Source organism: Eleutherodactylus coqui, chromosome 2 (assembly GCF_035609145.1).
Source record: "Eleutherodactylus coqui strain aEleCoq1 chromosome 2, aEleCoq1.hap1, whole genome shotgun sequence".
Classification (NCBI taxonomy): domain Eukaryota; kingdom Metazoa; phylum Chordata; class Amphibia; order Anura; family Eleutherodactylidae; genus Eleutherodactylus; species Eleutherodactylus coqui.
The window spans coordinates 315,788,899-315,803,947 of record NC_089838.1 but is presented as its reverse complement, the minus strand read 5'-3'; the positions used below and the strand labels follow the sequence as shown (position 1 = coordinate 315,803,947).

Sequence of the window (15,049 nt, the reverse complement as noted above, 5' to 3'; positions counted from 1 at the left end):
CAGTTTATTACCCCGAAGACTGGCCCTGTCTATGAGCCACGGTAGAGAGCCAATAACAGAGTGGCACTTGCTCCGGCTGACCCGGCCCGCCCATATATGATATTCAGATGACTGGTCACTTGTAAAATGTATGGGTTTTTCATCCATAATTCATTTTCCTGTCGCTCCCCGTCCGTTCTCCCCTCTGTTCTCCTTCACACACTATTGCACATTTCACAGTCTGGGCCGTCGCCAAGCTCCACGTTACAGGAAGTGTTATCTGATGGCAAACACTACACTCCATAAAGTGTCTTTCAGCTCTGCTTGTCTGATATCGCTGTGTTATCATATTTCCTCCGAGAATCCAAAAATCGCCAGTACAAAGAAGCCTCACATTCTTCTTTCCACTTAAGTGTTTCAAGATTCTCTCAGTTTCTTAGCTGTTTTCACCCTCTTAAGTTTCCTAAAATGAGAACAGGGAGGCCAGGAGGTTGTGAATCTCTGCTTTGTGATTTTTGTACCAGGTGTCCAGATATATCTGGAGGGCCCAAACTTTTTAGGATATATGCCTGACCCCTTTCTGTAGGCCCAACATAATACCTTTGAAACACAAGTAGTGTTCAACAGACCCCAAAACTGAACCAGACCCAACCTCTAAACGAATTCAGACCACGAGAGAATTGAGACACTGGACTCCAGTGTTTTTGTTGTGGCAGCACCCTTCCTTCCTCACCAGTGGAGGCGCTAATTGCGTGCATAACCTATACCTCACTTGTCTGGATGCTGTTCCTAAAATGCCGGGCATAGGTCAGTGGCAGTGGGGAAGTCTTGAGAGATGATGCACCTGACCAACAATCACTCACCTGACCTAACTGGGCCTAAACTATAGTGACGACGAAAACTAGAGACACCTCTCGCTTTCAAAAGGTGCCCCTGCCAACTATTGCATGAACGAACCTTCGGCCAACAGCTGTTTTCCTCGGCTGCCCAATACACATTCACATTTAGCTTCAGTCAAACATTTGTGTGTTTAGGGAGGTAAGCTGCAGTTAGACAGCTCTGGTGTTGGCTTATCTCCCGGGGAACAAAGGGAATTGAATTTCAAAAAGACTGTCCCTGATCTTTCTTTCCCGAACCTTACAAGGGTTTGTTTTCTTTTGTTCACTGATGTTTGGTTTGAAGTAATGTACCTTTTTAAGGGGAAACTAACCTGGCGAGGACCATGTGTCGAGAGCGGGGCAAAGGCTCCAGAGGGCAGTAGTAAGGTGGTATTCGAGTGTGTAAGAAGTGACCTAGCGTAAGGTGGAATGCAGGAACTTTTGGGGCTGAGTTTGAGAGAGGGTCCCTGGATATGGTGAACCTCTTCCCTACGGGAGTATCGAGCACACCGCTTCCATATTTGTCCAGCAGACAGTGAGGTTATTGCAGAGGAGAAAGGAATTTGGAGCACGTGGTTCCGGTACGGAGTCCAATAGGCGCCTCACCAAGACAAGCCCTCTAGGAGTAAAGAGACTGTATCGTAACATTCCTATGTGTTCTAATGTTGGACAGTAAAGGCAAGTTTTACCAGCAAATGTGTGGTCCTCCAATACTTTGACGAGGGAACTGCGGCTCCGCTGAACGTCAAGTAGAATGGCCTATGGCCCTACACCATCCTCCCCATTAGATCCCAGCCTTGGGCGCTTGCTGACTGGACCCACCAGCAAACTGTTTCCTGAGCAGGGCCCATGCTTAATGTGTCTGAGGAAGCTTCGGGGACCGATCCTCTGCACCAGTGGTGAACTTTATATTGACAGGCTTCTGGAAGATCCGAGCTGTAACTCGGAGTTCATGTACTTCAGTCCTCAGTTATCATACATTATTCACAGTACTGGTCTCCTCATTTGGGACAGGGGCACTTTTTTTTTTCCCCTCCAAAGTCCGGTTGTGCCTCTATCTTTGGTGTATGGCACTCCTTTGCAGACTTATGAGTTCCAGGATGATGTAGCTGTGATATATGGGTCCAGTGTTTCCCAAATTCCAGTCCTCATGGATCCCCACAGGTCATGTTTTCAGGACATCCTATAGTAAGAACATCTGCGGCAATGTCTGAGGCACCGACAATAATTACATCACCTGTGCAACACTGAGGAAATCCAGAAAACATGACCTGTTGGGCTTTAGTCAACTCTATTGACAATGATATTTGATGTTACACACAGCAGTTTATATATCCCTGAGGAAACTCTGAGCTGCATATTTTCACTTAAATCCCAGTCTTCCCATTGATTGTATGTCAGGAGGAAAGAAGTGCTGGGAGAAGGAAGGCAGGAGAGCTGCTACAAGGGGAACACCAATTGAACTCTGAACTTGCACCTCCACAAGCAAGCATGCCAGATACAGTTTTACTGTAACTAAGAAAGCATACATAATTGTTTCTACACCTCCCACAGAAGTAAAAGGAGAGGGTGCAAGGCCACCTTTTCATTCATTCTCCTTCTAGTGCCGGTGGCCAGCGGACTCAAGATAATGGGGGGTGGGGGACCCTGTTTTGCAGCATAGGTGCAGGTTAAAAGTTTGAAATGAGATGTATTGAAAGGATATTCCTGTCATTTATAATACAAGAAGACCACTTGGGGGTATTAAAGGAGCATTGCTCCCTTAATCTATATAGAAGTTACAAGACTCCATCTGTGTCCTCTTCTGTCGCACTAGTGTGTCTTCTCCGTCCTCTGTCCATACTCTTCCTCCAGGTTGTCCATAATTCTCCTCTGTCCATATGATTCCTGCAGCTTCCTATTCTCCTTTCCTGCATTATGTTTCCACAATCCTATTCTATAAGGCCGTGTTCACACTTTCCATCCGATGTGTTTCGTTGAGTCTTCGCCTCCTTGCCCTCTGGCCTGATTCACAGACCTCTAGGCATATTTGTGCATGCATTTTCGTCACATTTTTGCAGAATCGGTGTTGCAAATATGCAACACCGAATTTTTTACTGTACACTTTGCATGCGCAAAAGAATACACAGCGATACTCAGTCATTGAAACGGCCAGTTGGTTTCATGACTTTAAAGTGTTCTCTTTCCCTGTGCAAATGTGCTGGAAAATGGAACATGCTGCGCTTTTTTTTTTTTTTTTTTTTTTTACCACAACCAAAATACGCGTGCAAAATATGAAATCGATGGACTCTATTCTCTGTGTATTGCGCGTGCAAATATGCTCATGTGAATCTGGCCTCAGTGACAAAATGGAGCAGAAAAAATGCAATTTAGTGGCATTTTCTATGAATGTTGGTTTTTCCGCTTTTTCAGTAAAGTGTGGACAAGGCCTTGCGGTCCGTTCACATGTAGCGGAATTGGTGAGGATTTTCTGCAGCAGTCCTACTGCATGTCAACATCCACACCAAAATATGCTACAGACTTTGGTGTGGATCCGCACCAAACTCCACTATGTGTGATCGTACCCGAACTCATCATCCTCATCATGAAAACCAATCTAATCTCCATGTTCTCATTCTAGGGGCGACCCATTTCAGGTGAAAATGAATGTTGCCATCACCAGTGGCTACCTCGTCTATGGTAAAAGTCATACAGTTGTAGTATATCTAAAAGTTATATCCGCACCCCCAAAATACACGCGGGGGAGGCATCCATTAAGAGGCCTAACCAGTGTTGGTCCATTTGCAACCACAGAGGCGAGCAGATATGTTCTCCTTTTACTATCATGTCTTCTGTAGGTCCAACACTCTGTGCTGATAAATGTCTTTATAGTTGTCAACGCTCCAAATCCCTTACAAGAACATAACTGGAAAGGATAACATTCTGGATGTCTGCAGTCACCACTAGGTGGAGCTTATGAGCTTACTGCATACTGTTCCCCCTCATTTTATCAGTCAGTATGGATCTCAGACTAGACTAACCACTGATGAAAATGTCTCTGACATGTTAGCACTTTTCTAAATCTGGGGGCCTGCTTTAAAGGGAAGGTTTATCCACACCATATTTTCCCATCAGATAGGTATACCATATAAATGTGGGATTGTTAGGGTCTCAACCACTAGGACTCACACAATCACTCCATTTACTCTGTAGCAGGAGCTCTTATGCAATGACCACTAACATGTAGACATTTAAAGGGGTATTCTGGGCATTTACTATTATAACCTACCCTCAATAGTCGATCAGTGGGGGTCTGCGATTCACGATCCCCATCGAACAGATGATCCTCCAGCCTGATGTCAGTGCGTCGGGGCCAGATATCTGCATTGGTAGTCTGAGCCAGAAGCGTAATTTGAAGGCAATGCTTCTATCGATTACAATGGTAGCAATGCCTTCTGTTAACCGTCCGGCTCTGATCACTGATGTGGACAACTGGCCCTGATGTCCCTGCGGCCTCGCCGATCAACTATTGATTAACGCTCCTGGGGAGAACCCCTCTAAACATTTTATGTAGTGGTTTTTTTTTAATCCATGTTGTTACTGCATTGCTGAAATAAGAAGTATTTTATGCTGTCAGTTGTTAGAAAATCTTCATTTTTTTTCCCATGGAGGAACCCAGTCTGTATAGGAGCTGTAGACTGAAAACAATAGGAGACTTTTTTTTTTTCCCAATCATGACTGTTAGCTAAATTGCTGCGTTTTTTTTTTAGCAATTTTAAAGAATTGCAAAAGTCAACACACCCTTTAAAGGGGAAACTAACTTATGGTGCTTTAGGCAGGTGACAGGTTCCTTATAAATTTAAAGGTGGGGGTGGGGGGGGGTCAGTGAATCCCAGCAGGTTATGGTCTGCTCCACTGTGAGATACACTCTTTGTCAAAAACACTCCACCCCTGGAAGAAGTTGTCACTTTGACACAAAACTCGTCCTGCAGTTCCATCTCAGGCAGATCTGTAAATGATGAGAGTTGTGGTGATTAGATGGACAGTCTTGTCACCAGAGGCCATAAAAGTGGTTCCCCCCTCCCCCCTTGGCCTATAAGAGGCTCTCGGAGGCTCCTTGTGTGTAGTGACCTCTTCTTCCGCTTGTGTGGAGCTTGTTGACCACTAGACGCCTCTACGACGCAGAGATTTCACCCCGTTACCAGAGTCTGAGAGGGGCGCATTATTGGGGTGTGAGAAGCTGGATGGTCGTATCGATGAATTGTCCCCCATCGGCTGTTCTGACCAGACTGTTAGGAGGTGTTGGGACCAGTGGATGTATGAGGGCCCACAAGGTGACCGGGCTCAGGACGCTCCCTACAGACCACCAGTAGAGAGGAGCGTCTGACCAGACTGTTAGGGGGTGTTGGGACCAGTGGATGTGTGAGGGCACACAAGGTGACCGGGCTCAGGGCGCCCCCTACAGACCACCAGTAGAGAGGAGCATCTGACCAGACTGTTAGGGGGTGTTGGGACCAGTGAATGTGTGAGGGCACACAAGGTGACCGGGCTCAGGACCCCCAACAGACCACCAGTAGAGAGGAGCGTCTAACCAGACTGTTAGGAGGTGCTGGGACCAGTGGATGAGTGAGGGCACACAAGGTGACCGGGCTCAGGCCGCCCCCTACAGACCACCAGTAGAGAAGCGTCTAATCGTCCGACAAGCACCAGCAGCTCCAACTATTTCATTGTCCTCCATCCAGAGACAGGGGGCGTCATTGTTACAGACCCCGTGTCTGTTGGAATAATTTCCAGGTACTTGTCTGTACGACCTCTGACCCCACCATCGCTTTTGTTTGCAGTGGTGTAGCGAACGATGAAACTGGACGCTACAGAAGCGAACTGGGTTCTCTTTAGCGATGAATCCAGGTTTAGTTTGGGTGCTGACGACAGACGTGTTCGTGTCTGGAGACCTCGGGGTGAGCGCCTCAATCCTGGCTTTGCTGTGGAGCGGCACACTGCCCCCTGCTGGTATGATGACATTACATCAGACGTAGAAATTTTCATTCCACTTCGGCAACTTCTTCTAGGGAAGGGATTGTTTTTTCCAATGTCTATAGTTGCACCGTCTGTGTCTGACACATTATGGACTTACTAGTGGGGGCACTGTGTATGGCACCATTATGACGGGGAACTCTGGCTGCCACTTATGGGCAAAAAGTATATGTAGTTGCTTCTGGACTTTTGGTGCCCAGCCTTCATATTTTCTCTATTACAGTACACTGGTGGGCACACCAAAGCGATGGCCGTGCCCTTTCCAGGTGATATGCAGAGATGTGGGCAGTATTGAGCGATGTGACCTCCTCCAGTACTCGGTATAGGGGTTTGTGTGGTCACTATTAGAGGGTGGAGAGGATGGCACCGATGCCAACTGTAAATACAGTTCTACACAAGTTACCCACTTTTATTGTACAAGTTTGTGCTCCCCTGCAAATAGCTTTCAGATCTGTGTTAATTGCTATAATGTTTGTTTTTTGCAGATTTGCTGCTTTTTGCTCGTTTCTGGAAGCTGATGAGCGACCCCTATATGGTTTGCCACCATTTTGCAGTGATCTATGCATATGGATACGTGCTGGTATGTACAGATTAGCAAGCTTTCCCCTTACCGAGCATCATAGGCTTTAAAGACCTTGTCCGAAAAATGACTCTTAAATTGTCAACTAGAAATTTGGAAAAACTAGAAAAAAACTTGGGAAACCAATCTAAGGGCATTTCCAAGTATGTACACTAGAGGGGGTTGCAACATCACTAAACATAGTAGTCCAGATATTTTGCTAGACGCTCGCTCCTACTCATGCCGGATTTGGCATTCGTGGTGGATCAAACACTTTTTGTTTTATATGAGGCTTTTTGTGGCTATGATACATAATGGCGCATCCATCTATTCTTATCGCTGCCTACTATATATCTGATGCATCTCACTTTTTTTTTTCTCTACAGAATCGTGGTGTGCTGCCATATTTTGCTAATTTTCGGTTGATCTCTGAACTGTCAACACCATTTGTGAATCAGAGGTGAGAAGAACCCTGAAACCTCCTCTCTGCACTCACATTCCTTACTATACATAGGGGGCAGTATTATAGTAGTTATATTCTTGTACATAGGGGGCAGTATTATAGTAGTTATATTCTTGTACATAGGGGCAGTATTATAGTAGTTATATTCTTGTACATAGGGGGCAGTATTATAGTAGTTATATTCTTGTACATAGGGGGCAGTATTATAGTAGTTATATTCTTATACATAGGGGGCAGTATTATAGTAGTTATATCCTTGTACATAGGGGGCAGTATTATAGTAGTTATATTCTTGTACATAGGGGGCAGTATTATAGTAGTTATATTCTTATACATAGGGGGCAGTATTATAGTAGTTATATCCTTGTACATAGGGGGCAGTATTATAGTAGTTATATTCTTATACATAGGGGGCAGTATTATAGTAGTTATATCCTTGTACATAGGGGGCAGTATTATAGTAGTTATATTCTTGTACATAGGGGGCAGTATTATAGTAGTTATATCCTTGTACATAGGGGGCAGTATTATAGTAGTTATATTCTTATACATAGGGGGCAGTATTATAGTAGTTATATTCTTGTACATAGGGGGCAGTATTATAGTAGTTATATCCTTGTACATAGGAGGGCAGTATTATAGTAGTTATATTCTTGTACATAGGGGGCAGTATTATAGTAGTTATATTCTTGTACATAGGGGGGCAGTATTATAGTAGTTATATTCTTGTACATAGGGGGCAGTATTATAGTAGTTATATTCTTGTACATAGGGGGCAGTATTATAGTAGTTATATTCTTGTACATAGGGGGCAGTATTATAGTAGTTATATTCTTGTACATAGGAGGCAGTATTATAGTAGTTATATTCTTGTACATAGGGGGCAGTATTATAGTAGTTATATTCTTGTACATAGGAGGCAGTATTATAGTAGTTATATTCTTGTACATAGGGGGCAGTATCATAGTAGTTATATTCTTGTACATAGGGGGCAGTATTATAGTAGTTATATTCTTGTACATAGGGAGTAGTATTATAGTAGTTATATTCTTGTACATAGGGGGCAGTATTATAGTAGTTATATTCTTGTACATAGGGGGCAGTATTATAGTAGTTATATTCTTGTACATAGAGGCAGTATTATAGTAGTTATAGTCTTGTACATAGGGGACAGTATTACAGTAGTTATATTCTTGTACATAGGGGGCAGTATTATAGTACTTATATTCTTGTACACAGGGGGCAGTATTATAGTAGTTATATTCTTGTACATAGGGGGCAGTATCATAGTAGTTATATTCTTGTACATAGGGGGCAGTATTATAGTAGTTATATTCTTGTACATAGGGAGCAGTATTATAGTAGTTATATTCTTGTACATAGGGGGCAGTATTATAGTAGTTATATTCTTGTACATAGGGGACAGTATTACAGTAGTTATATTCTTGTACATAGGGGGCAGTATTATAGTACTTATATTCTTGTACACAGGGGGCAGTATTATAGTAGTTCTATTCTTGTACATAAGGGGCAGTATTATAGTAGTTATATTCTTGTACATAGGGGGCAGTATCATAGTAGTTATATTCTTGTACATAGGGGGCAGTATCATAGTAGTTATATTCTTGTACATAGGGGGCAGTATCATAGTAGTTATATTCTTGTACATAGGGGGCAGTATCATAGTAGTTATATACTTGTACATAGGGGGCAGTATCATAGTAGTTATATTCTTGTACATAGGGGGCAATATTATAGTAGTTATATTCTTGCACATAGGAGGCAGTATTATAGTAGGTATATTCTTGTACATAGGAGGCAGTATTATAGTAGTTATATTCTGGTATATAGGAGGCAGTATTATAGTAGTTATATTCTTGTACATAGGGGGCAATATTATAGTAGTTATATTCTTGCACATAGGAGGCAGTATTATAGTAGGTATATTCTTGTACATAGGAGGCAGTATTATAGTAGTTATATTCTGGTATATAGGAGGCAGTATTATAGTAGTTATATTCTTGTACATAGAGGGCAGTATTATGGTAGTTATATTCTTGTACATAGGGGGCAGTATTATAGTAGCTATATTCTTGTACATAGAGGGTAGTATTATAGTTGTTATATTGTAGTAGTTATATTGTTGTACATGGGGAGGGGGAGTATTATAGATGTGATATTCTTGTACATCTCAGTAACTATATAGGTGATTACTGATTACATTGTGATGTAGTATTCCTTAAATCGCTGTCATGTAATATCTTACAACCTATGAGACCATTTTCTTCCTTGTATTCTCTAGGTGGTTTTTTGATGCAATAAATGTGCCAAGATCCTCCAGGTTTTTCGTATTGAATGGGTTAGCTATGGCTGTTGTCTTCTTCATTGTCCGAATCGCTGTGATACCAAGCTACTACTCTCAAGTCTTTGCCACATTTGGCACAGAAGGTTATATTCGCCTGGGCATCGGCCCACAGGTAGCATGGATTGTGTCCTGCGTGATTTTGGACATCCTCAATGTGTTCTGGATGTATAAAATTCTTTATGGATTTTATCGAGTCGTGAAATCAAAGCCTGGAGGAAAACCTACAAGGAACCATGCAGACTGAATCTCTGTAAACGCAGTGTTTTAAGTCACATTCATTGATGAGGCCACATTCCAGTAGAGTATTGATGTATGGCACCACTAACTATGGACCATACTAATCAAGCATGTTGCAATGCTTTTTATTTTGGACCATATCAAACAAAGGGGGCTGTTCTCTATAACTCCTCATATTGTACCTCAAGAAGTCTTATTCTAAAAAGTTGCCTTAAATATTGCCAAATGAGAGAAAATGTAACATTTTTTATTAAATTTCTTTTTTTTTCCTGTAGTATCCTGAAAAGATTGATACACATAGGATCCATATGTCCAGCCCTATGAGGGAAATGTATGTAGGTCCTAGTGCCAAAATTCTGGCATGGAAAGTAACATATTTTGAGCAAGCTGTAGAAAAATTTTGTAAATTTATTTTTTATTTTTTTCTATTGTCCTTGCCCCTTTTCTATTAAGTGGATGAGGCGTAAATAAAGGGATGGGTCCATGTGCCGTCCTATAAATTTTACTGTAATTTACGTTTGAATTTCTGGTGCACAGACAGCCAGAGATGCAGCAAATTTATTACTGTCCAATCCATTGCACAAGGGTGGCGTACGAAATTCTACGTTTCGTAAATGTACACCAATGTCTCTTTTTTTTCCATTTGCATCAACAATGTGGTAGTAGGTACAACTGGAGAGGTACGTAGTTTCCAAAAATATGTCATCGGTGCTATTTGCAGTTATATCGAGAGGAGAGGTCACTCCCCTTTATACAAGCTCCTCTTAAGACTGTAGCCTCCAAAAGGCTGGTTCACTTTTATTTTTGTCAGTAGGGTTCAGCTGCTTAGATCCCAATCTGTACGTTTTGGGGGAAGCTAGCAGCTAGTATTCAATAATACCCATTAAATTATTATCCATTAATTACATAATACCCATTGAAATGAACGTAATGCACAAACATGTCGGGTCCTCCAGGGAAAGAAAGAGATGCTTCTTGAATGCTGGACCCCCTTCTTATTGGCCAATAAGTATTTATTGTACTAATTTATCCTATAGTAATGGGTAGGGAGCAACACCACTGTGAGTGGGACTTCAGCAACCCCATAACTAATGTTCTACAGCTGAAATATAGATTTGCTGAGAAAACATCATGATTCAATGAATTTTATCTATTTAATAGTGTATTTCCTATCTATGAAATTGTACTTTTTAAATAAACTCAATCCACCTAAAGTTATCTTTCTGCCTGATGTCATCAATAACTTGGGTAATGGATTCTGCTGCTTTTCAAGTTCTGATAACACTGGAAGTTGCATCTGCTTTTCTCAGCCTGTGGAAGGGTCAGCTTGCTTGGCTGCCTGTTTCTAACCCTACAGAAACTGTGTAACCTGTACACTGATCTGGTAAAAGTCGTCAAGCCAAGCTGGGGATGCAGTAGAGCATTAATTCAGAGGATTAGTGAAACGAGACAAGTATTCGGCAACGTTGGGAGAGAATTTTGTATTTCCTTGATTTACCAGTATGACATTCTTCAAAACGTTCCTGCCTCTAAACATTTTATCACACGTTCTATAGAAGGAAAGGACCAAAAAAAATCCATAGTTTTTTTTAAAGTGTTTTTAATGGAAAATGTTATTAGACATCATGGCTTGTAGGAGTCACCTTCTTCAATCAGCTGATCAACAGGGATCCCAAGTGGCAGACCCCTATTAATTAACTATTGGTGACCTATCCTGAGGACCCATCGTGAATAGTTCTATAAAATACCTTTAATACTCTGTTGGGTTACAGGCACATGAGCGTGAAACTAGTGATGGGCATGCAAGTGCGATGTGATGTTTCCCATTGAAATCAATGTGAAACACTTGTGATCCTCGATCGTGCGTATGAGGATTGGAATTTCACAGATGCGACGCGTTTTTACATGAAAAACTCCTTCCATCTTCGGTTAAACACAAGTTGGCCAGCACAATATCAGGCCCAGTATCTCTGCCACAATATTATGCTCGCCCGTGTGAATGTAGCCTAGCAGCAAACACTCTGCAGAAGGTCTACAATACAGCAGAGGGAAGGTCTGCTGTATAATATCCATACACCATAATATGAAACCACTCCCTTAAATCCATGAACTTTTCATAAAACTATTCCTTTAAGCCAAGGGTGTCCTTTTTCCAACATGGCCCAGAGACACCAAAAAGTTGAAGAGTTATCTTAAAAGCCACACATTAAAAATACAAACACTAACTAACACAAGCTGATGAGCAAAGGGGGAAAAAAAAAGGTCAATGCATAAGTTTTGTGATTTCCGTGACCATAAGTTAAAAAAAAGTCCTTGCATAATAAAGCAGGTTATAAAGCGACTGGTTCAGAGAGGCTATTAAAATCATTGACCACAAACTTGGAACTTGCTAACTAATATCAAAATTGTACATATCTGTTATCTTATTCATGGGGGGGGGGCTGTTTTTAGATTTTTTTTTTCTTTTTAGATTTGAAGAGTGAAAGAAAAGAGGGCAACATAAAACGAGTGGGATATTTTGACATTGCATTTGAGAAATTCTCCAAACAACCCCCAATCCTCCACTGTGTCCCCAAATAACCCCCCCACCGCCGCCAGACCATATGGATTTCCAACTGGAGTCAGCCCTGCTTCTGCATGCTAGCCTGGACATGGAAACCTGTCCAGGTCAACATGCTGTTCGTGGCCTCCGACCCATTTCTGACACCAAAGGTGGGGGGACATACAGTGTTGGCTGACCACTATGAGACTACTGTCTCGTATCCTCTCCTTGATACTGGATAGAGGACTCTAATCCCGGCCGTTACTTCTTCAGGTGATATAGTCAGCTCTGACTGCAGCATCTAAATGGCTTGCAGAGGGAAGGAGATCCTTCCCAGCTGAGACATGAACCATCTCTGCACTGAGGCATGGTGGACCTGTGCCATGTTCCTACCCATTCAGCACACTAGGGGGCATTTTTCAGGAAATTGGTAAGATTTGATTGTTTGCTCTATAGAAATATATAACATGGGATGCATGCAGACAATCTGATTCCATCCGTTTCCAGTAGAGCTGCTCGGAGTTAGTTTGTTCACATGGTGAATATCGCCACAGAATTTTCTACGACGCATTCCGCCTCTAAAAACCATTTCAAAGTCCATGGCTTTCCGCTGTGGTTTTTGGCGCAGATCTGTACGCAGGTTTTGCCCTGTTGACGGGGCACTGAAGACTTTGTATGACAACCGTGCCTTTCGATCGGCACTTGTTACATTGAGTTCATTACATCTGGCCAAGAATTTGGCCAGTCCAAAAGGGCCTTAACAGAAGCCGATCCTCGCACATGTCAATCGGCGCTTTTTAAAATCTCTTTCACACTGCCGGGGAATCTGCTTAGCGCTCGTTCACATAACCGTTCTTGATATTCATCAGAGGAGCTTCAAAACGGGAAAAAACTTTCGGCTTCAAGTCCCATAGATTTTGGTGGGATCTTCTGAGTTCTGAGGCTCAGTTCAGTTCTGTTCCGTTTGTTTCTGCGAAAAAAGCAGAAGTCACTCACACAATACTCTTCACTATTGTTACACACATCTGCACGGTTCCATGCGGATGTTGCTGTGGAATGAGAATGGCTTAATTCTGTCAACTATTCCGAATCAAAATTGCAATGAGACTTGCAGATATTGGTGCGGCATTCACAGCGGCAGATTAAGGGGTGGATTAGCCATGTGGAATAATTTTGCATGTGTGAAAGCACCCTTATGCGGGCGAATGATTGGCAGTACAGTCCTTCATCCCCATAGGATGGCTGTACGCCTTTGTGATCACACAGGTAGATGTACAGCCGATCAGCAAGCCTTTTAATGTTCACTGAATGATCATCCGATGAATGAGCGTTCGATTGTTCTTTGTCTGATCATTGGTCCCTTTACACAGTCAGATTGTTGGGTAAACAATAGAGATGAGTGAGCACCAAAATGCTCGGTTGCTCGTTACTCGGGACGAAATTTTCGCAATGCTCGAGGGTTCGTTTCGAGTAACGAACCCCATTGAAGTCAATGGGCGACCCGAGCATTTTTGTATTTCGCCGATGCTCGCTAAGGTTTCCATGTGTGAAAATCTGGGCAATTCAAGAAAGTGATGGGAACGACACAGCAACGGATAGGGCAGGCGAGGGGCTACATGTTGGGCTGCATCTCAAGTTCCCAGGTCCCACTATTAAGCCACAATAGCGGCAAGAGTGGCCCCCCCCCCCCAACAACTTTTACTTCTGAAAAGCCCTCATTAGCAATGCATACCTTAGCTAAGCACCACACTACCTCCAACAAAGCACAATCACTGCCTGCATGACACTCCGCTGCCACTTCTCCTGGGTTACATGCTGCCCAACCCCCCTCCCCCCTGCACGACCCAGTGTCCACAGCGCACACCAAACTGTCCCTGCGCAGCCTTCAGCTGCCCTCATGCCACACCACCCTCATGTCTATTTATAAGTGCGTCTGCCATGACGAGGAACTGCAGGCACACACTGCAGAGGGTTGGCACGGCTAGGCAGCGACCCTCTTTAAAAGTGGTGGGGCGATAGCCCACAATGCTGTACAGAAGCAATGAGAAATATAATCCTGTACCACCGCCGTCAGGAGCTGCACACGTGGGCATAGCAATGGGGAACCTATGTGCCACACACTATTCATTCTGTCAAGGTGTCTGCATGCCCCAGTCAGACTGGTAATATGTACCTTAACAGTAACCGCGTTGGTGGTAATGTGGTGGTGACTGCGGACCTAGTAGCGCAGTTGTATTTTGTTGGTTTTCGGAATGTGGCCAGGATTAAGTTGGCCGTGGCGGGGGATGTTTTTGAGGCACTACGTGTCCTCTCCACGTGTCCGTGGTTATATGCACCTTAACAGTAACCGCGTTGGTGGTAATGTGGTGGTGACTGCGGACCTAGTAGCACGGTTGTATTTTGTTGGTTTTCGGAATGTGGCCAGGATTAAGTGGGCCGTGGCGGGGGGATGGTGGGGGGGCTCTCTTGTTGTGTCGGTAAAGGTGAAATTCTTGGACTGCCACCAGACGAACCAATGCAAAGGTATTTGCCAAGAATGTTTTCATTGTTGGAGGAGGAGGGGGATGTTTTTGAGACACTACGTGTCCTCTCCACGTGTCCGTGGTTATATGCACCTTAACAGTAACCGCGTTGGTGGGAAATGGCCTCGCCGCCATCATGTCTTTGTGAAGCCTCTGTTTCCACACCCCAGAGACATACCATTAGCAGCGGTATAGGCAGAGCCCATAATTCGTAACATTTCAGCCGTAGCATTAGGACAGGCCCCACTAACATATCACTAGCAGCATTATAGGGGGAGCACAGTATTAGTTCCATTTCAGTAATAGTAGCACTCAAGACAGGCCCCAGTAACAATTCCGAAGCAGCAGTATAGTGGGAGCGCAGTCTTCGTTCCATTTCAGTAATAGTAGCACTCAAGACAGGCCCCAGTAACAATTCCGAAGCAGCAGTATAGGAGGAGCATAGTCTAAGTTCCATTTAAGTAATAGTAGCAGCCTACACAGGCCCCAGG

The 15,049-nt window shown here is 43.3% G+C and overlaps 1 protein-coding gene across 3 annotated transcripts in view; it reads left to right on the top strand.

Moving 5' to 3' along the window:
* Positions 1–10,712, top strand: part of LOC136612902 (TLC domain-containing protein 4-like) — a 49,712-nt gene extending 39,000 nt beyond the window's left edge. For all 3 annotated transcript variants that reach the window (XM_066593648.1, XM_066593647.1, XM_066593649.1), the window contains 4 exons: positions 3,478–3,536; positions 6,356–6,450; positions 6,816–6,889; positions 9,195–10,712. In XM_066593648.1, the coding sequence (XP_066449745.1) occupies positions 3,478–3,536; positions 6,356–6,450; positions 6,816–6,889; positions 9,195–9,501 (535 nt within the window). In that variant the 3' untranslated portion in view covers positions 9,502–10,712. The remainder of the gene's footprint in view (positions 1–3,477; positions 3,537–6,355; positions 6,451–6,815; positions 6,890–9,194) is intronic.
* The last annotated feature ends 4,337 nt before the right edge of the window (positions 10,713–15,049 follow it).